This window comes from Botrytis byssoidea (genome assembly GCF_014898295.1).
Source record: "Botrytis byssoidea strain MUCL 94 chromosome Unknown BBYS_003, whole genome shotgun sequence".
Classification (NCBI taxonomy): Eukaryota; Fungi; Ascomycota; class Leotiomycetes; order Helotiales; family Sclerotiniaceae; genus Botrytis; species Botrytis byssoidea.
Genome location: NW_024065844.1, coordinates 75,434 through 96,641, shown reverse-complemented (window position 1 = coordinate 96,641; position 21,208 = coordinate 75,434). Strand labels below are relative to the sequence as shown.

Sequence of the window (21,208 nt, the reverse complement as noted above, 5' to 3'; positions counted from 1 at the left end):
GAATCTCCATCTCTTATGATAGTCATACTCTATTACCGATTAGATCATTCTATATGTGAATGAATCAAACACATAGCGTCTTGCCATGAATCCTTCAAATTTCGCTTCGCTGAATAAGTATTTACCAAGATCTTCTTCCCCAAAAAGCTCGCCAAGAATCCCTCCAATAAAAGTACACTTTCTTCTCCCATCAACCGCCCTCAGACGCTTAGTTTGCCAAAGAGCCTCCTGCTCCGTTCTGTTGGCAATAGTAGTTCAACTAAACATAGAAATTAGTCTCTTATTGTATATTTCCCAAAGTAAGGGCGGTTTCATCATATTTTTTGTGAGAAAGAGAAAACTTGGGTTGAAGCTCACCTCATCACCACCAATATGCGAACCAGCGGATTCACAATGTGGAACACCAGTTGTAATCATGGTGCAGTCTGGGCATGTATCCCATTGTTCTGAACCAGTGTTTCTGTTATAGTAGTTTGTGCAGGTTTTGGCGGTAGCATCAGCGTTGTACACATACTAGGTTATTGGTTAGTTCTATTTATAGATATGGGTTGTGGGGGATGGGGTGAGGAGACTGGAACATACGACATCGCTTTTGGTGTCTACGCAGATGCCATTGGTGTGAAGGTCAGCGAGTGTGAAGCTGGCAAGGGAGAGGAGAGCGATGGTCTTGAGAATGGAAGGCATGTTGATTGTAGAGAAGTGAGATGAGTAAATATGTGAAACAAAGAGTGAGGGTTAGATATCTGATTAAGAAGTAGAGACGATTGAAAGATTGATAGAATAGAAAGCTGGGGAGAAGATGTATGTAGATTCTGGAGTATGGGATATATAGATATAATAGGGCTGGGATAGCCACTGGCGCAACAAGCGTTACAGAAATAGACCGATATTAAACCTTACGGTATACAAACCTCCCAAGATAGATAGATAGCTGTATACCAACAAAGGTATCACAATACTCTATTTGCTGCAGTTACCACGAGGTTTAAACTTTCCAAGAAGCTGAATATGTTTGGAACAACTTCGGCGGGGTTATTCCGAAATGACATTGATGGGGTTTTACCAGAAAATCATGCACCAAATCCCCAGTTCGGTACCGATCAACCATCCATCATGACGGCATCCTTGGTACCCTTGATGGCACCTTGCGCTTAGCAGGCATGATTACATGATAGAAACGTGATTGCGTTACTCATCCCTATCAATATTGCTGGTAAACTTTAACTTTATCAAGACAAAAGTATGAGACGGAATGCTTAATTGAGAAGACACTGACCCAAATAACGCCATCTCATTAAAAAAAGGACATGATCGCTGTCGAAATTTCCCCAGAATGGTTATTATAAGGAAGTATGTTCCAGGTTTCATCACAAACTCTAATTGATTAAATGCCAAGAGAATAAACTTCGGTCCGCAGGGCGGAACATGAGGCTTAGAAAATTAAAGTTTGGAATTGTTCTCCATAAATGAAGATTATCGTGAATTCATAAGAGATGAAACGGTGAAAGGAGACGATCACGCTATTTTCGGTTGCTGCCGTGAAATTACCATATCATGCGGTCATCTCGACATGAACTTTGCATTATGGAGATTTTTCGGATGCATCTTTGGAAAAAGCTTATTCGTTCCAGAGGAAACTTTTATTGGTCCATGGGCGGGCACGTTGATGATGATTGGTGACCTTGTGAGGATTGAGAACTACGGGGGATATGTAATTGCCCTATCTTGGGTGTTCATCCCAATCTACCTTGAAAGTTTGAAGGTTGTCAAAGTGGAATGAACTATCCATGAGTCAATCGTGTCGAGGGAGAGATTCGGGATATCTCCACGGTGAAAGAGTATATGAAGTCTCCAACTTCGCATCAATGACTTAGAAAAACCATCCAGCCTCAGTCTCTCTCTTTCTATCTCATTGAAACTTCTCGAGTCCACAATTAATACCTTCAAAACTTCAAAATGTATATTACTTCGCTTCTTTCTAGCCTCTTGTTGAGCTCCACCATCGTGGGAGCAGCTACAATCCCCCGCAACTTGGATGAGTCCAAGATCATTCTCTTCGGCGAGAATGGCCGCACAGAAGTCATGGACAAAGCCGAGTTCTGGAAGCACCACCATGGTTCCAACATCACTCAAGCGCCTGGTCCTCTTGTAGGATACAATGGAACCTCATCCTCCAACAGACCCTCAGGTCACTACCCATCATCATCTTTGGCCAAGCGTGGTTGCAAATCAGCAACCGTCGTTCGCGAGAACCCTGATCAAAAATTCTTGAACTGGGACGTGCCTATGTCCTCCGTCGTCAAGGCAGGAGAAACCACTGCCACCGTTGCCGTTACAGAAGGATACTCAATCGCAAATGCTATCGCCGTCACAGCTAGCGCTACATTCACCCTTATCAAAGACTTCCTCCAAACCACTTATGGTATCACCTACACAGAGACATGGACTTCCACCTACACTGCTGCCTACACATACACCGTCCCAGCTGGCAAATACGGAGCCGTCGTTTCCAACCCTTACACTCTCCGAAAATCTGGCTACATTGACATTGGATGCATTGGTGCCGCCGCAGAGACTGATACTTATCAAGCTGATAGCTACACAAGCCAGGCTTATGGAGGATTGAGCTGGGTTTCTGGAACTATCAGTCTTTGCACCGGAGACACTTACCCACTCCCAGCATGCATTGGCAGTGGTGTTATCCATTAGGAGGAAAATGAGTTTGTCCTTGTAAAATGGTGGCTTAATACTAAGGGTTCTGTTGGAGCCTGTTAACAGAATGTCGTATGTACAATTAGAAGAAGGAAAGGGATGTGCCAGTTTGCATGAGAGAGATAAATTAGGATAATGCAAGACTTAATGAAATGAATACCCCGTGTCTATCTTTCCCCGCGATGCAATCTTTGATGTGAACTTCATAGCATTTCTCTACGATACCGACCCGAGGATTTGATGGAAAGATGCATAGATTGGCTGAGAAGCATTCACGCAGACATGTCGTACCTAGGTATGTGAAGGAATGATAAGATACCGGAAAACCTGCTTCCGCATAGTAAGTCTAAAAATTCTGACCGACATTTTGGATGTAAGCCCTACATAGTTTCAAACACTGCAGCATTCAAAGTGCACTGAGGATGTCAAGAACTTTAAATCGTTTAATTAAATTCTGAGGTCCAAACCTCTTAGTTGTCGGACTACAGTCTGCACTCTTGGAGACCATGGAGAAGCAAAAAATAAAGATAGCCATAAATTCAGTAATCCCAACTCTGTAGGGAATCATATGTGAACCATGTAAACCTTCCACCAACTCCATGCCTACATACAATATAAACACCATTTTACCCATCCCGAAATATCTAAGTTGTAATTATGAAAAGTGTAATCCTTCCTCATTGAATGCAAACAGCAATCGTAGGAAGTCGTTCTCATCGCATTTTCCAGCACGGGTGTCCGCCAATTCAGTTACATCCTCTAGAACCTTGCGTATCTTCTCTCGAACGAGTTCTGCTACTCGAGTTTTGGGTACTTTGCTCTTGGTTTTAGGCTTATTGGTTCCCTTGAGTTCCTGAAAGAAAGATGGCATTTCTTCATCAAAAACCTCCTCGCCTTTTTCCACATCCATTCCTCCCCATTCTTCTTCCCCCTCCTCGGCAATTGGGGCATCGTCCAGATCCATATCCTCGTCTTCATCTTCGACTGGGGTTTCATCAAGAGCGATATTGTTCGTCGAGCAATAAACTCGATAATTCCTCTCACACATTGCAAGTACTTGCTTCATTCCGAGCCAACTAGCCCTCATAGTTCTGTTCTTTCTAACAAAGCATATTCTAAGCATGCCATCCCATTCTTCCCAACTAACTCCTGGACGCTCTTTGCCTGTTTTGGGCTCAATTCGAACAACAGAAGACTCGACCTGTGGGGGTGGTCTGAAATTATTTTTGCCAACCTTCATAATGTGTGTAATTTTGGCGAAGAATTGGGCATTGACAGACAATCGGCAGTAAAGTGAATCACCTGGGCGTGCAGTAAGACGGAGAGCGAATTCGCGCTGGAACATGAGAACACTGCATCGGGGTGGGTTTGGCAGGGAGAGGAGTTTGAAGACAAGTGGTGATGAAATCTGTTTGAGTGTTAGATCTTCTAACAAATCTGAGCAAACGAAATGGAAAAGTGCATACCTGATAAGGAGTGTTACTGATGCACACATCAAAATGTGGCAGCTCAGTCTTAATCACATCACCCAAAAGGACTTCCAATCTTTTCTGTTCTGGCTTTCCTTGTACTCTCTTTGTGACTTCTGCAGCCATTCTAGGGTCTACTTCCACAGCTATGACTTTCTTTGCGCTTTCTAATATCCTTACAGTCAAATTTCCTGTACCTGGACCGACTTCGAGGACTGTATCTGTAGGTTTGAGGTTCGCCTTCTTCACGATAGCTTCTGCGACACCAGGATTTTTAAGAATATGTTGTCCATAGTCTTTGTTGTGCTTGAACGAATTGGTTAATGCAGCAGCCTTTTCATAAGGTGTACCGGCAGCGGCAGAATTGCGCTTGCCAGTCTTTGCTTTAGGCATGTTGAAGATTTGTTGTGTGGAGAAGATAGTCGAAATGTAAATTTTGGCAAAATAAATTTGTTCGTCGCCTTATCGGCTGGATCGATAACGATCACGTGCCGTGGAGAAGCCTATACCATCTCTCTAGAGCTAGTACTACTGGTTAATCACATAAGCCAATCAGAATCGAGACGTCGTTATTGATGATCGAGGGAAAGCTTGTGCCTCGAATTCAAGGCTTATCAGCGTAAAGTATCTCGGTATGTAATCACCGAAGGAGATTTGGTGATAACATTTCTGCGCCCCATCACAAAAATACTTGTCAACAGCATCTTCAAGATACAGCCCAGCAGCGACCTTTGGAACCATATAAAGAGAGAGTTTCTCTCCATATGAGTAATTGTACTCAAAATTGAAGCAGTAGTTGAAATCACCTATTCAAAATGCTCTTCCTCTAAGCAGCTGCTGTTGTATACTGCCAGAGACGAAAACAATCTCTGGTGAAATAACATTGGATTGCTTACGCTTTGGGGAGTGTTCATATACAATACGAAATCTTTATCTAAAGCTAATATAACATGGTTTGTGATGTTGTTCACAAGCTCGACAATCTCACATAAATAAATATTGATTATATCCCCTCCCTCCCATCCAATCCCTCGATCCCGGCCTCAATCCGGTCGTCAACCTCCATTCTTCCAAACGCCCTCTTGACCTCTCCTTCCCAGTTACTCCACGCAACAATAATCCATTCCAGTGCACCAACAATATAAAGGGCGATACACTGACCCACCCACAGTCCCCCCAATCCCCATCCATGAAACGCCAGCCATATACCCAATGGCAGTGCACCGCAATAATAACTAATAAAATTGACTGCGGCACCAACATGCTGTCTCCCCATACCTCTCAAACTTCCCCCACAACTCCCATTAAGCCCATCTGCTATTTGAAATAAAGCAACATACGGCATGACCTCAGCGGTTAACTTGATAACCCTCAAATCATCGTTGAATATCCTGGCGTAGAAATTCTTCACACTCATAAGAACAATCAAAACTAGTAGTCCCATAATCATACTTAGCCAAGCCGCCACATTCGCCGCTCTAGCTGCTCCTTTTGCGTTTCTTGCTCCTAGCAAATTTCCAACGCGTGAACTGGCTGCTACACCGATACCAAAGGGTATTGTATTCATCACTTGATCGGTCGTCATAATGACACTTTGGGCAGCCAAAGGGATAGTACCTAGTCGACCGGCAGCCAAAGCGACGATTTCAAAAGCCCACCATTCGGTACCGACGTGGATAACTCCGAGAAGTGCAAGACGAGAAAACGTTCCGAGGTTATGAAGTGATTGGATGGTGAAACCGCCCCAGCATTGAGATCCGGTTATGAAGCGGGAGTAGAGAACTAGAAGGAGAAAGGAGAGCCAATAGGAGAGACCGGTAGCGAGCGGAGCGCCAATGAGACCTAAATTGAAGGTGTGGATGAAGAGGTAATTGAGACCGGCGGAGAGGGGGGAGGTTATTAAAAGGACGTAAGTGCCTGGCCGCATGATCTCTGTACAAAAAATTAGAAACTGGTAACAGTGAAGGGAAGTAAGTGGGAAGTATTAAGTGATACCTTGTGCTTGTAGATACTTCTTCATAGCTTCGAAGTAAATATATCCTAATCCACCTGGAATCAACGCAGTCAAGAACCTAGCACTATCCACACAAATGTATTCTTCCTGTCCCAACAATCTAAAAATAGGAGCGGAGCAAGCCCAGAGTATAGCAACTGGTATGTAAAAAGCTGTTAAAACAAAGAAACCTCGCTGTAACAATACACCCAAATCGTGCGGGTTTTTACTTCCAGTGAACGAAGACGATGCCAATGTATCTAGAGCAGTCGTTCCGCCAAGCGCGATGAGCCATGCCGTAGACATTGCAAACATGTAACTGAAAGCTGCAGTCGCTAGAGCTTCAGGACTTAATCGTCCAACTATCAAGACCGAGATTGTTTGGAGAGAGTTCTGCAATGCGTATGCGAGGATGACAGGAACCGAGCCTCGCAACAGGAGTAGAAACTCGGTAAGCCACCTTTTGGCTGGAGTTGTATCATCGTCCTCTAGCTCGTAGGTCTCTCCTACGTCGGTAGATCGGGGGAGAAGGGAAGATTGTTCGTTTGGAGGTGTGGATGTTGGCGAAGTATTTACTGAAGGTCGGCAGACCTTCGGAAGCCATGATGACTTGGAATCGTTTTGGTCACTCATCGTATACAGCCACCTAATTGAGTACCAGTAGGTCTATAGAAAAAAGCAAATGAAGAACAAATTTACTACTGGCCCATTTCTCGAAAACGAAGGCAAAATATGAGATATATGAGAAGGTGGGATGGGGAATAACCACTGAGCATCACTGCCTATTTGGTGTGGAAATTGAAATGCATGTTTGATATCGGGATTGCCACCGATTAACAAGATGCAATGACAGAATATTTGCATCAGAACATCTGGAAACAGAAGGAGAGAAGATACCGTACAAATCAACCTACACAGATATGCAGGTACATCATTACCATTTGACAAATTAACGGACGTAAGAAGTACCTCATCTATGAACTGTACAAACGCCGAGGGGATCAAAACTTATCCATCATAGATTTGTCAAAGGGTTTAAACCAAGGATATACAAGTAATGGAACACGGGGACGGAAATATGCATCGCTGAGGCTTCTTGCAGCTTCGTTTGACGCCAAAATGCATGAGCAAGCTTGAAAGATGCTATTGAGGCATTTGTAAATCCATAGATAGACATACAAACGAAAATCAAGGAAATTCGTTGGTTGACGTGAAGATACATATAGATTGAGTGTCGAATGAGTACAGGAATTCTTATCTGGCCATGGAAGAAGGATTGCAGTTGTTATCTTGTCGCTTCTCGTAATAGCTTCATCAGAGCTTCGCACGTGATGAGCCGGCGATAACGCATTGAAAACGATTATGCTGACTTTCTGTGTTGACAAATGCCGAAGGTTAAAAGGAACTAGATCCAGCGATAGATTAAATTGGACCTAATGAACCCCAAATCTTATTAGATGAACATATAGAATATAAACTCCAGGCGGATATCTACAGATTGTGACCGCGTTTCCGCTCACCTCGCTTCGAACGGTACTCAAGCACAAGCACCGAGTACAACATCTTTGGATCCACCACTGTTATCGATATCAAAATCCATGAATACTCCGCTCCAATCAAATTAGGTTCATCGCCACTGAACGAGTACATTGGTGGTATATTGAGGTCCGCTGCATGAACAATTCATGGCTTTAATCACAACATTAAGCTTCAACATTGCTGAGGTCATGGAAGTAGAGCAAAGTCATTTCATTGACACATCGATTCATATACACACAAGATAACCTTATCTGACTTGTACAGCCCTACGAAACCGTTCCCCGCTTTAGCCCCCAAACTTTAGCTCCACCTGACTAATCCGGGGTAGAGCCTCCACTAAGGGTTCCTTTTCTTCGAAGATGTTGTTTCCTTGAGGTTGCATACATGCTATACAATACCGCTTATTATCAAACGGAAAATTTCATGGGCTTAAGATTTCTCCTGGCAGAAGCTGTTGCATTCGTACCCGTAGATTGCTGAACAGCAACGCATCCACCGAAAGGTCCCGCATTCGATGGGTTCACAACCTTGACCATACAGACATTGGATTGTCCTGCCACAGTACCGGTACAAGTTATGCCAGCCGGAATATCTACACTGAATGGCTGCATACTTGATTAGCACAAATTGAGAAAGAGGATGATAGGAACTCAGTATCTCACATAGTCTTCGTTGATGTTGGAGGCTCTTTTCATCAAACCAATGCTTCTCATAACCCGCTCCCATCTTGTTTGTTTAGCCTTCTTTATGTTCCCCCTCTTTCCTGGTATTTGAGTAGTGACCACGGCTTTGACTGCATCCGAAAAATCGCCTTTTCCGGTAGTGTCAACCATTGCTGTAAGAGGCTACGCACGTATCAGCGAATACATTTCTTAGCAATACGGAAAATTGTATACATACACCTGCACCGTCGGAAGTCACAATGTGGAAAGTACCCGAGATAGATGCATTATCGGTACTTATCTGTGGAAGTGTGTTGCCCGAAAGAGCCATTGACTTAGTCACACCGGACTCTGCTTTGTTTCTTCCTGCAGCCTTGGAACTGTTAACTGATAGTTGACGTACGGGGTGACAAGTAGTATCAATACCTCTGTTTGTCCACAATTATTACTACCAATGTCGAATACCGTAGTGTCGAGCTCTGTTTTAGAGTTTGACCCAGTATCTGCAACAACAGCTCCTTTGATTCCAAGGGCAGTACCGTTTCCACCGAGATTTCCAGTTACAACTGCAATTTTTCCATGGGCCACCACAAGAGGGCTCAGGGCAAAGAGACCAAGGGCAATGATTGGTGTGTACATGATGGTGTGTGGACACGAAATACCAATTTCTTTTTTAAAGGGTAAGATAAGGTATTGTGGATGTTGAGGAGGAAAGTTCTGGAAAATAAATAGTAATACAAATAAACACTCGGAAAGGAAGAGACACAGCCTGCTATGTCGAAGGTAAGAGAGAGATTGAATCGATAGACAGCAAGAATTGGAGGGATTTCCTTTTATCTTATACAAAACTTGCAAGTATTCCACCACCACAAGAGCCCAATATGAATTTGCAGCTCTTTCGGTGTGTCTCATACATACACCAGCGGTAATGGAGTACGCTAAATGATGTCGCAGGTTGCCTATATGATATCGAGAAGATACAGAGTATGCAAATCAAGACTCCTGAGCACTCGCTAACTGTTTAAGCGATGTCTCTATTGGACGAAAGGTGCCAGGAAAACGAATGTGGATCTGAAAATATGGGTTTAAATTAAGTGTTGAAAGGGTGGACACTCTGGGAGTATTTGTTTTGCATGATAAATCGATAGCTATCCATAAGCAGCCCAACTATCGGCTTATTGCGAGACTACATGTCATTCAGATCGAGCAGAGCTTGAACATTTACCTCTACACTGGCACTTGAAGATGCTGACCCTGGCGCGAGGATGGCTTCGAACTCGAGCTCCCAGAACGATAAATCCCAACAGAATCGTTCAATCAATGCAGGAATAAAACCGAAGTTCGCTTATCATTCTAGCTTCAATATACCGAGAACTTGGCATCTCAAGGTACTTCCATAAGTAAATTAAAGACAAATGCCAAGCATTTAAATTTTAGTCAACTATTTACGCTACACATCAAATTGGATTAAGGTTAATTGGTGAAGACAAAATGGGCTCTATCTCGTCTCATCACTAGATATAAAGTAACCACTCGATGTTAATGTCAAAATTTGGGCTGAGACGTGGATTGTCTGAAGATGCGATAGTCGAGTCCCGGGAAAGATCTCCACCAGGGTCATGAGAACCGAGTCAATGAAGCAAAGAAATATACGAGCGAATGATAGAAGCATTTCGGGGTGTTCCCGTTGTAATACAAAACGCTCCAATTGCGATTTAGATAGCCGTGTAAGCAAGGATTGATGGTAGCTGAGCATCTCGAAATAGCCGCCGAGATGGGGCTCCAAAAATAAGCATATCTGCAAGGTTCGGCACCTTTACCCGGCGTCATGGAATATCCTAAATGACCGACAAATGGTTGTTACGTTACGATGGAGTTGCACATGGTATAAACCAAGGGTTCTCATGCCCCATACATGTAAAACTTATATGCACTTTAGGTGATAATTAGTACCCCGTATCCATTACCAGAAAATTGTAAGCTTGAATCGAAATCTGTAAAGCATTGCCACGATCAGTATCTAGGCATCATATGACTCTAGTGATTATTTGTGGTTTCTTGAAGTAAGCTAAAGTCCAGTGAGACGTTCCCTGGTAGTATTCAGGACGAGTTGAATGTTGACACCGGGTTTTCCATCAGACTGCAAGCGGTGATATAAAAAATCATTCCGTTCATCATCGTTGAGATGGCTTTGCCAGATCGTTGCTTTTTTCAGCACTTAATACCGAAATGCTCGCCCGAATGAACTCGTCATCTGTTGTGGTATAAAGCAGGCAATCTAATACATATTTGCATGAAGTGGCGCCCATTATATATCTTGAAGTGCGCTCCACAGAATTCTCAGGGTCTGCTAAGATACTACTCTACACTCTTCTTTCCTACGGTTAGGGAGATGAGCCAGGGCTCCCAGTAGTCCCCAGTTGCAGTCTGATAATGAGGTGCCCCCCCTCTGGTAACCCTTTCAATCTTTAATCGAATTGAAATGTTGCGTCTATCTTGAGTATTGAACTGCCTTGAAATATAGATTCTCCCATTCAGTTCGCCAGCCCTGATTCTTGAGCAATCTGATGAGGAAATTTCTCTGGCAGAGGTTCCAAAATCAAGACCGAACTATATGATCATGTATTATCAGACCAGTATACACCCCTCTACATCAGAAAAGCTGCATAATTGTTTTTTATTTGCAGAAAATCTTCTTTCGGGCTCTAGGATATCTGGAATGAATGTGCGAATTGATTGTAGTAGTTTGATAATTAGTTAGTGAATAACTGGGAATGATTCAAAACTAGTCTTAAAGACAAACTGGTTTAGCAAATTAAATTCAACTCTAACAATATCTGGTCAATGACAGTCGGAAATACTCGTTCCGAGCCGAGATTTTTTCTTATAGAAGAAGAATAAACAGCTCTTAAAATATACCTTGCTTTGACTTCTTTGAGCTTCCATTAAGAAACATCAACAACAACGTTGGTGTACGATGGATTCATCAAAACCCCAAATTAATATAGCTTTGTGCTTTACGAGCTTTTCGCTCTTCCCTAAAGAGATACAGCTTGAAATTTGGTTCCAGGCGCTTCCAAAAGGACAACTCGTCTACCATGATTCTTTTGGACCATTCGAACCATCAAGGCCCTCCGCGCTATACTACACCTGTCTCGATTCCCGCGAGGTTTATCTTAAACACTACAAGCAACTATACCTTCACAATATCACCTGTCCTAATAAGGGGGGAACCAGTGGCGACACATACCGTTCATTCTACAACCCAATAAAGGATACACTTGTATACATATGTGCCGATCACCTTTTACTTCAACAAACCCGCTGTTGTAGCACAGAGAATGACTTGCTCTCTCAAGCTCGTCACATCGCCTTTGTAGCTGGCCGAGAATGTTATGCTCCACACGTATCACCTACGTCGCACAATCCCAGATATGGCCCATTGGCTCTGTCACCAGAATTGGGACTTGGACTTTGGAAGTATATTTACGAACATTTCCTCTACATCAATCCTGTAGTCGAATCTGTTGCTTATGTGGTTGGAAGGTCTACGATCAACAAGACAGCTAGATTATACCCTGAGATGAGGTTGGTAACGACGATGGAAGAGATCGGCAAGCATCCATTATTCAAGTGGACGCAGTTGAGCAATATCGGGAAGAAGTATTACGAGAACACGATCAATGATATTCGCAGTGGTTTTGAGAAGTTGAAAGAGTTGCATCCAGAAGCGAAAATTCCGCGAATCGAAATGGCGTTCCCGAGGAAAAAATACGCGTCAAAATAGAAGAATGGTACGGGTTCATTTTTGAGATTGGGTACCGGGTTCTATACTAATTCTTATTAATTAGGCATCGAGTCGAGACAGATATATGGGGATAGACCCTATCTTATACAGCTTCTGCACATGTATTTGTTCGTCTTTCTTCGACAAATGGGCCTGAGTTATGAAAGCAGATGATCTCACAGTCAAAAGGTACCACACATGATGCATTCAAATTCAGGAACAAGGGACTTCGTTCGTGGCTGTTTGCGTCAAGGGTTGGGATTCTGAATGAGAGACTTGGTTGCAGACGGTCGTTCTCTATCCATCCGCTAGGGTAGAAATCTGCAGATATACAAAAGATATACTTATTCAAATCCACAATCGCTTTTTGACCGTGAGAAACACGAGGCTCTTGAGCATTATCATCGAAACAATTGCAAGGAATTTCTTCAATAATCAAGTATGCTGATGCTAATTTCATGCTTAGTTCCAAAGTTTTTTTCCCCAGTGAACTTTCAATGTCGTCGGCGGGGTGGTACAAGGATGACTAATCCATCAAAAATCAATACTTCCATCAACAACATGCCATCTCGAGGTCACTCTTTTCAATTCTGACGTTTCCTTCACCCCTGAGCTTGATACATGAGAAACTACGAAATGATCAAAGTCAACTGCTGGGTTATAGAACTGCATTATGTTGATCGAGAACGCGACGAGCTAAGCTTACGCCGACAAAAGATACCACCATCACAGCTCAGGTCCTTGCGAAGTAGATTGCACCGTGCATCGGGTTCTCAGCATCAGATGTGAAGCTCGTAATCTCAGACTTCTACGCGGGTCGAAAAGAATAGACGTCTCAAAATTGTCCCATTGCCCAAAACACTCCTCTTCCTTGAGGCTCCCTCGCCCGAAAGATTTTTTCTCGGCCAAGACAATTCTACTCACGAATCATGAGTAGTACAGCCTCATTTAACATCGTCACTTATATTTGTCTAGCCTGTTCAAAATGGGTTAAGCATTGGCAGATTCATAAATTCATCTGGAAGCATCTTAGATACCGCGTCTTGAGGGCGGCATTACATAATATAAATCGAAGCTTCAACAATCCAACAGCATGAACCTTGGATGTTGGGATGAGGTATCTACATTCTCACATAATTCACAAGGTGGCTTATATTCTTTTATCTAGCTCCGTCTTTAACTTCCCTCGCTCCCTAAGCCAGCCACGCTATTGGCACGATAAGAATTACATTCTCACTCCCACTCTCAGTCTGATAATGGACCGATTATCATTCTACTGACCAATTTGTTATTCCGTTGGTATCATGATAGGACTTCGGATTCCTCACAGAATGATTACCAATTTCGATAAGAATACGACCAAACTATCCGTTATCTAACCGTTCCGGGTTCTCATTGAAGCTCGTGGGGATGAATATTACCCCAACTATGGTTGGTTCCTCAAAATGATAAGACGCCGATGACGTCTGGGGAATTCAATCTGGACACCGACAGGTCTGCCGACATAAAGTATTGAATGTTATTACAACGTATTGAGGATTCTCCACATCTTTCCGTTCATCTCCCTCGTCCCCAGATGTAAAGTTTTGATGATCGCGTCTGATCGTACACTGTCGAAGAAGCGAGATCAATGCGTGCAACGGGCAGCGATGACCAACAGCCTGAATATCAAGGTTGAGAAGGATACCGCCCCGCCCATCATCATGGATCGTGCGCCGGATATTTTAGGGACGTCCGAGATCCGATAGGGAAGATTAACTTGGCAAGGTTATTCGTCGGTAGTTGAGTGAGTTGTTGGCCTATCCCCTGAAAATGCCCCTCTCCGCTAGTCACTAGACTATCTACCCGCATTCCACCGTTCCACTCTCCTTCGTTTTCCCTGAACATTAGGACAAGGTACCAACCCCACGATTTATAGAATGAGCCTTTTTTTTCTGCGACCGAGAATCACTTCGTATCCCAGCGACACCGGTTGGATAATGATCGGACGCATGATTTGATAATGTTATTGGCATAGGAGGATTAGTTTGATAAAGATAAACACTTGATAGCTAAGTCTGGCAATGATGCACTAAACTATCATGTAAGATACTTGGCGCCAGTAAGAGTATTCTACCCGGTGAGATATCGTGATGTATTGGAGATGAGTATAAAGAGATCATGGTTTTCCCTTTTTAGTCAGTACCTCATCCTCCCATATCCAGAAGAACATTCTCCAATTCATCATGTTCTCACGTTTCTTGTCGGTTACTGCTCTCGCAGCATTTGCCTCTGCTTCCCCAGTGGTTTACCAGCGTGATACAAGTCCATTTGTCTTCACCAACTCCAATGGCCTCAACTTCACTCAAATGAATGCGAGCCTGCCAAATATCACTGTTTTCGCAACTGGTATGGCAATTCATCAGCCAACTTCTTAGATTTATACTAACTCGATACAGGTGGTACAATTGCAGGCTCTAGCAGCAGTAACACAGCAACGACTGGATATACTGCAGGTGCCGTTGGAATTTTAACTCTTCTCAACGCAGTTCCAGAAGTCCTTAACTTCTCCAACGTCGCTGGAGTACAAATCTCCAACGTCGGTAGTGAAGATGTGACCTCCAGCATTCTTCTCGATCTCTCAAAGCAAATCAACGAGGTAATTTGCAACGATGATACCATGAGTGGTGCAGTCATTACCCACGGTACAGATACATTAGAAGAGACCGCCTTCTTCATGGATGCCACCGTCAACTGTGGAAAACCGGTCGTCATCGTTGGATCCATGCGTCCCTCCACCGCCATTTCAGCAGATGGACCTTTCAATCTCCTCGAAGCTGTTACTGTGGGTGTAAGTCCCAAAGCCGTTGGTCGCGGAGCTTTGGTTGTTCTTAATGATCGTATTGTTTCCGCATACTATGTTACCAAAACAAATGCCAATACTATGGACACATTCAAAGCCATTGAGATGGGTAACTTGGGTACTCTCATCTCAAATACTCCTTATTTCTTCTACCCGCCAGTTGAACCCACTGGAAAGATCGCATACGATATCTCGAATGTAACCGAAATCCCTCGAGTGGATATTTTGTTTGCAAATCAAGATATGCATAACGATACCCTTTACAATGCTGTTTCCAGCGGTGCCAAGGGCATAGTTGTAAGTACCCTCTTATATCCTTCACCGCAAACATTTTGACTAATATCTCTACTAGATTGCCGGTGCCGGTGCAGGAGGTGTAAGCACATCCTTCAACTACGCCATGGAAGATGTCATCAACAGATTGAACATTCCCATCGTCCAAAGTACTCGTGCTCCAAATGGAGAAGTTCCTCTCTCTGATATCAGCAGCGAGACAGCCTTGCATATTGCATCTGGATATTTGAACCCTCAGAAGTCGAAGGTTCTGCTCGGCATCTTGTTGGCATTAGAGAAGAACTCTACTGAGATCAGTGATGCTTTCGCTGGAAGTGCTGTTGCTTAAATTCTCGATTAAAAAAAAACGGTGTAGATGAATGTTTAATGATACCTTTATGATTTAGAAATCGGCTTTATATTCCTAGCCCCTTCTCAAATACTTCTTGTAAATAGATTAAGTTTAAATATGTAGCCATCGCTAGTACGCTACCAAATCTTCGCAAAAGCATAGCGGTCAAGGAATTCTTTTTCGCTTCTAATAATGAGCCGAGTATATCTCGTGACTTATTCATCCTTCTTCCCAGCCAAGTCTTCATTGCTTTCCTGCTCAAGGACTCCTTCTCGCATATCCTTCAACTTCTCCCTCGCAGCTTTCACAGATGCTAGGACATCCATTCCCAGATCTCCCGTGCCGATGAGATCTTTCTCACCAGGTGGTGTCTCAAAACGAAGGGTGACTTCCGGGAAGCCATTCTCATAACAATTTTCAAATTCTTGTAGTTTCCTTTCCCAAATCGGAACATGCTCATCCCACCATTGAACGCCATCCTCCCTAATCTTTTCTCCAGCGATAATGATATATCGAGTTGCTACAACAATCCTAAAATCTGTATCAATGTATATCAAAGAGATGATTGCCGTGCTTTTTCTCGCATTCCACATATCATGCTTGACTTCTATATTGATATCATTATACGGAGGACTTTACTCGACAATCTATCGCTCATCAGGTCAGTGTGCATCTCATTCGGACTCAATAAGTCTTTGCTCACCTTGTCGTCGGCACCTTCGAAAGTTTTTCTTGGGAGTTTCAAAAGCTCAACTATAAGTTGTAACAACATATCTTGTTTACGATCCTCGTATGGTATAAATGCTGCTAAGTCGTATATTGTTTGGAACACAAAATTTAGGGAATCGCGCGTAGAATCGTCAATTTGTTTGGCGGCTTTCGCAGCAGCGTCATCGTTCTCGGAGAGGAGAAAGTCTATGAAGATATTTGAAATTTTTGGAACGAACTCCTGACCGGATGGTATCGAGGCTTGTTTAGTGAAGAAAGTAAGCCACGGAGGCTGAATTTCAGTACTAGAAGACATGATAGATAATGATCAATGTCGTGCTGGACGAAAATAACATACCTTGCTCTGTAACAAATAAATGCTGTTAGTAGATATCTTAATGATTGAATGAACTAATGGTAGCGAGGGGGTCAACAGTTTTATACGATTCACTTACCTTATGTTCGTTTGCACGAATGGCTGCGCCGCCTTGCGTATGGGGTGATCTAAGCAATAAAGCGGTGTGTAATTATCAGCACACTTCCAATCCTTAACCGATTTCCCCACTATGTGCACGTCCCTACTACGTGCACGACTTTGGAAATATCAACATTATGGCTTCAAACATCGATGATATGCCTTTAGAGGCTCGTATAGAGCTTGCATTAGATCATTTGAAAGGGGTTCAAGCTCCTAAATACACCCAGACAGCTAATTTCTTCAAAATTGATCGATCCACGCTCTCCCGGCGGCATAGAGGTAAAACCACCTCGAGAAAACAGTTCCTCTCCGATACGAAACAAGCGCTTTCTAGTGATCAGGAGGAGGTTTTAATTGATCAAATCAACAAGCTGACACAGAGATCTATCCCTCCTACAAGCCGCATAGTCAGAAACCTTGCAGAAGAGATCCTAGGCAGAGAGGTGGGAAAGAACTGGACTAGCAATTTTGTCAAGAGGCATTCAACACGTCTTAAAAGTCGGTATCTCCGTTGCATTGATAATTTGCGTGTGAAAGCCGATAATGTTGCTATATTTGATTACTTTTATGATCTGGTTTGAGCTATTTTCTATTGTTGTTGATCTTTATTACCTAAAACGCTCTTGCTAATACCCCTCTTTTTTTAATTTAGTTGATAAAAGTGACCATAAAATACGATATACGGCCGAGAGATATATACAATTGGGACGAGAAGGGCTTTATGATCGGTATGGGGAGGACTATGAAGAGGATAATGAGTGCTAGCGCCTATAATAGAGGCAGAGTGACAAAAGCTAGGCAAGATGGATCAAGAGAGTTTATTACTCTACTGGCAGCTATATGTGCTGATGGGACAGCTCTCCCTCCCGCTCTTATTTATAAAGGAGACTCAGGGGATCTACAAAATACATGGGTTCAGGATGTAGGGGAGAAGGATAAAGCCTATTTTGGAGCCTCAAGCAATGGGTGGTCGTCGAATGCTTTTGGCCTATATTGGCTTATAAACGTATTCGACCCTGCTACACGTCGAAAAGCAGGTGGAAGATATCGTCTACTTATTGTCGATGGTCACTCTAGTCATGTCAATATGGAATTCCTTTCAAAATGCGATGAATTAAAGATTATTGTCTTAATTCTCCCCCCTCATTCTACACATCGACTACAGCCTCTCGACGTTGGAACCTTCGGTGCCCTTTCAACGAATTACAGTACATTATTGAATGATTTGATGCACAATAGCGGGGGAATTGTTGGTATGACAAAGCGCATGTTTTGGGGCATATTTAAAAAGGCTTGGGAGCTCACTTGTACGAGGCATAATATCTTACGATCCTTCGAAAAAACGGGCATATATCCTATGAATAGGAGTCTTACGATCGACTGTATTGCTCCGGAAGCTCCTTCTACGCCACCTACATCATTTAAAACTCGCAGGGATGCTCTTGCTACACCGTATACGTCAAAAGCGATGCGTAGAATGAAATTAGAATTTCGTCGCGCTCCCACCCATGAGATCACTTTAAAGCTTTTTAAGGCTGCAACTACATTAGGAGCTGAAGCTTCTATACAGGGGCATAGATCTAAAGGTTTAGAAGAGGCTCTAAAGCTTGAAAAAAGGAAAAGAGCTCGTTCAAAGCGTTTAAATCTCATTGGAGAGGAGGGGAATGGTGCGTTTTTATGGTCACCCTCTGCTATTATTAAAGCTAGAGCGTATCAAGAAGATAAAGCACTTAAAGAGGAGCAAGAGAAGGAAGCTAAGCTTCAAATAAAAGCTGAAAAGAAAGCTGAGAAGGAACGGAAGGAGATTGAGACGAAAGAGAGAGTATTGCAGAGGGAGGTTGATCGTCAGATTGCACGTGATGCGAAAGAGGAGGTTAAAAAGACTCTAAAATCAACGAAATCTCCAATCAAAAGAGATAAAAAGTTCCCCAAAGCTTCTTCTACTATAGATCTAACATCAACAAAGACTATAGAGCTCTCTGATGCTGTAGAGGCTAATAATTCGAAGGAGAAGGAGGAGGAGGTCATATTGCGATCTAGTAGAGGGCGAGCACTACGAGTTCCATCGAAATTCAAAATCTGAAGATTTTATTATGTTTTTAGATAGTATTATATCTTGTCATTTATCAATTAAATTGCTAGCTCTTTATCTTATAAATTGGAATTGTTATTAATTTTTAAAGTGATTCAAAATGGGTGATCAAGATCGTGCATATAGCAGGGACGTGCACGTAGTAGGGAAATCGGTTATAAGCGCTGAAATGCAGCTCACGTGTACGCACGCTGTCGGCATTTTGGCACGATATTACATTGCGCGGATAAATTCGATAGCGTGTCCAATCACGCAGATTAGTCTCCCGAATTTCGAAAATCGCGAAACAAACGTCCTAGACGCTCCTGCATCCATTAGTCACACGGTGGTACCGACAGTCTGGTAAATACGACGACTTGGGTGGATGACCGAGGTGGGTTTTGAGATACCGTTGATTTCTTACCAGAGATTTACAGCGGTACCAGGATTATACCCGGCAGTGCTTAGCCTTTGGTGTCTCTCAAAGAACATCACTCGTGATCCGGAATCTGATAAGTATTGGAGTCCCAAAAATAGACCATAGGTTGGGTACCCAGCGGTACCGGCACATTGGTAAGATAAGAAGGCCAAGAATGTGATTATCGTCTGTCTTCCAATCATTCTACAAATTTGGACTTCCTCGAACTATCGCTCGCTATTTTCATGGGGACAGTTACATTTTGGCATGAAAGCGTCTAAGGCGCTTACAGTATCATGCCATGAAGTAAAACATGCGGGCGGGATCTAAGCGTGGTAAATGAGTTGGTATGTTAGAGCTGTAGAAACAGGTTAAAGAGATGTCCAGGCCCCCAGCCATTGCTAAAAGCAGGCTAAGTGTTCTTTTCTTGCAGACAGCGGCGTCAGAAAGAATTATCGAAAGGAGATGATTCGATGACAGTGGCATTGTTGTATAGGGGTTATCTATATTGATGCCGACTTACTGTCATGTTATCATGAAATTTTAATCTCTGAATGTAAAATTGTGTATACAGAAAATGCAGCTATAAGAATGATGAGTGAGGCCTCAATGCTATATCCAAATCCATATATTTTTCATCATCAGCTGGTCGATAACTTCACGGTGGTCATTACTTGTCAGAACTTTTGTCATCAAGACTAAATCTTTACTTCAGGAATAACACTGCCATTTTTCATTGAGCTGCAATCGAACCACATTCAGAGTATGGATACATTCCTACACCCTTGATAGATAGTATGGTAATAACAAAAATCAGTCCCTCTACAACATCTCCAGTCACGCGTTTATTTAAACCCAAGATGGATCACGGAAGAAGAAATTCTGATAATACTAAGGATCATCTTTTAAGTCACTAACTTATGATCAAACCATCCCTTCTGACCTTGCCACTAGCAATACCATATACCGCGCGGTAATATTACCCACAAGGTAGTGCTTGCCAAGATTCATCGAGCTTCCCCGACTCTTCCAAGAAACGACATAAACAATATGCCTCATAGGTACGGTAATAGGGAAGGCCAGCGGCCGAACCATTATCCTCTCTTCGAAAGCAGAGAACTTCCTCAGCGAAGGATCAATGCAAATAGAACGGGACCTGTCCCGCTGTACGAGTATCCTGTCACCACTCCAGACAAGTCTTCTTTCGACTATAGCCGAGCAAAAGTAGAGCCGCGAGCAGTCCCTCAGAATGAGCGAGCGATGAGGCTCGAGCCGGAAACTAGATTCAATGATGTGCGTTACATGAGAGGGATTACTGACCCCGATAAAAAGATTGTGGGTGCAATATATCATCCTGTTGGAGATCGTGCTGGATTTGCTCGTGCGGAGCTCCAGCCACTTGACCGCCAGGGTAGAGACCATAATCGAATGCTTCATGAACGAGCGCAGCATGCCCAACTTTCTATCTAGTTGATTTGGTTGGCCGAATCAACTAGATAGAAAGTTGCATACGAGCTAGCGAGCTTCTAGGGACCAAGATAGGAGCTACATGGAATCACAAAGAAGTCAGACAATGTATGCAAAATCCAGGTGGGGGTTCGCTTGGAGAGGAGAATGGGATTTATTTTAGTATTGGGGATCGTAACGGAGAAATTGAACAGGATGACACGCGAGATAGTGTGGGGTAATGAAAATGGCAACTTGTATGGAGTGGCTAGGGTCACAATCTATAATGTTGATATCATACTTTCCAAATCTTGCGCCAGATATCTTGGGTAATTGCGTTTGAATTTGTGTCGGGTGTTGATGCGTGCTTTATTGTTTTTACTCTTTTAGTATTTAGTTTACCGAGGGCCATGGAATCGTTTTGAGCATGTCGGTGGTCTGAAAAGCGCTTGCTGTGT

General features: G+C 43.1%; 9 protein-coding genes across 9 annotated transcripts; 4 read left to right on the top strand and 5 right to left on the bottom strand.

The window, feature by feature from the left end:
• Nucleotides 1-208: 208 nt before the first annotated feature.
• On the bottom strand, nt 209-684 carry EAE97_001479 (uncharacterized protein; the record flags this gene model as incomplete). Its single annotated transcript, XM_038871990.1, has 3 exons — nt 209-259; nt 358-513; nt 583-684. The coding sequence occupies 3 exons, from the start codon at nt 682-684 to the stop codon at nt 209-211; spliced, it is 309 nt and encodes a 102-aa protein (XP_038736548.1).
• Nucleotides 685-1,956: 1,272 nt separating this feature from the next.
• Nucleotides 1,957-2,709, top strand: EAE97_001478 (uncharacterized protein; the record flags this gene model as incomplete). The annotated part of the gene is made up of 1 exon (XM_038871989.1): nt 1,957-2,709. The coding sequence occupies one exon, from the start codon at nt 1,957-1,959 to the stop codon at nt 2,707-2,709; it is 753 nt and encodes a 250-aa protein (XP_038736547.1).
• A 658-nt stretch (nt 2,710-3,367) lies between these two features.
• On the bottom strand, nt 3,368-4,574 carry EAE97_001477 (uncharacterized protein; the record flags this gene model as incomplete). The annotated part of the gene is made up of 2 exons (XM_038871988.1): nt 3,368-4,120; nt 4,179-4,574. The coding sequence occupies 2 exons, from the start codon at nt 4,572-4,574 to the stop codon at nt 3,368-3,370; spliced, it is 1,149 nt and encodes a 382-aa protein (XP_038736546.1).
• A 610-nt stretch (nt 4,575-5,184) lies between these two features.
• EAE97_001476 (uncharacterized protein) lies at nt 5,185-7,015 on the bottom strand (the record flags this gene model as incomplete). Its single annotated transcript, XM_038871987.1, has 2 exons — nt 6,177-7,015; nt 5,185-6,113 (listed from the first exon to the last, which is right to left on the bottom strand). The coding sequence occupies exons 1-2, from the start codon at nt 6,805-6,807 to the stop codon at nt 5,185-5,187; spliced, it is 1,560 nt and encodes a 519-aa protein (XP_038736545.1). The 5' UTR covers nt 6,808-7,015.
• Nucleotides 7,016-8,120: 1,105 nt separating this feature from the next.
• Nucleotides 8,121-9,014, bottom strand: EAE97_001475 (uncharacterized protein; the record flags this gene model as incomplete). The annotated part of the gene is made up of 4 exons (XM_038871986.1): nt 8,121-8,318; nt 8,376-8,558; nt 8,614-8,748; nt 8,802-9,014. The coding sequence occupies 4 exons, from the start codon at nt 9,012-9,014 to the stop codon at nt 8,121-8,123; spliced, it is 729 nt and encodes a 242-aa protein (XP_038736544.1).
• Nucleotides 9,015-11,352: 2,338 nt separating this feature from the next.
• Nucleotides 11,353-12,162, top strand: EAE97_001474 (uncharacterized protein; the record flags this gene model as incomplete). Its single annotated transcript, XM_038871985.1, has 1 exon — nt 11,353-12,162. One exon carries the CDS (start codon nt 11,353-11,355, stop codon nt 12,160-12,162), a length of 810 nt encoding a protein of 269 aa, XP_038736543.1.
• Nucleotides 12,163-14,387: 2,225 nt separating this feature from the next.
• Nucleotides 14,388-15,626, top strand: EAE97_001473 (uncharacterized protein; the record flags this gene model as incomplete). The annotated part of the gene is made up of 3 exons (XM_038871984.1): nt 14,388-14,550; nt 14,601-15,301; nt 15,357-15,626. 3 exons carry the CDS (start codon nt 14,388-14,390, stop codon nt 15,624-15,626), a joined length of 1,134 nt encoding a protein of 377 aa, XP_038736542.1.
• Nucleotides 15,627-15,844: 218 nt separating this feature from the next.
• Nucleotides 15,845-16,653, bottom strand: EAE97_001472 (uncharacterized protein; the record flags this gene model as incomplete). The annotated part of the gene is made up of 2 exons (XM_038871983.1): nt 15,845-16,236; nt 16,257-16,653. 2 exons carry the CDS (start codon nt 16,651-16,653, stop codon nt 15,845-15,847), a joined length of 789 nt encoding a protein of 262 aa, XP_038736541.1.
• A 3,511-nt stretch (nt 16,654-20,164) lies between these two features.
• Nucleotides 20,165-20,774, top strand: EAE97_001471 (uncharacterized protein; the record flags this gene model as incomplete). Its single annotated transcript, XM_038871982.1, has 2 exons — nt 20,165-20,213; nt 20,299-20,774. 2 exons carry the CDS (start codon nt 20,165-20,167, stop codon nt 20,772-20,774), a joined length of 525 nt encoding a protein of 174 aa, XP_038736540.1.
• Between the last annotated feature and the right edge of the window lie 434 nt (nt 20,775-21,208).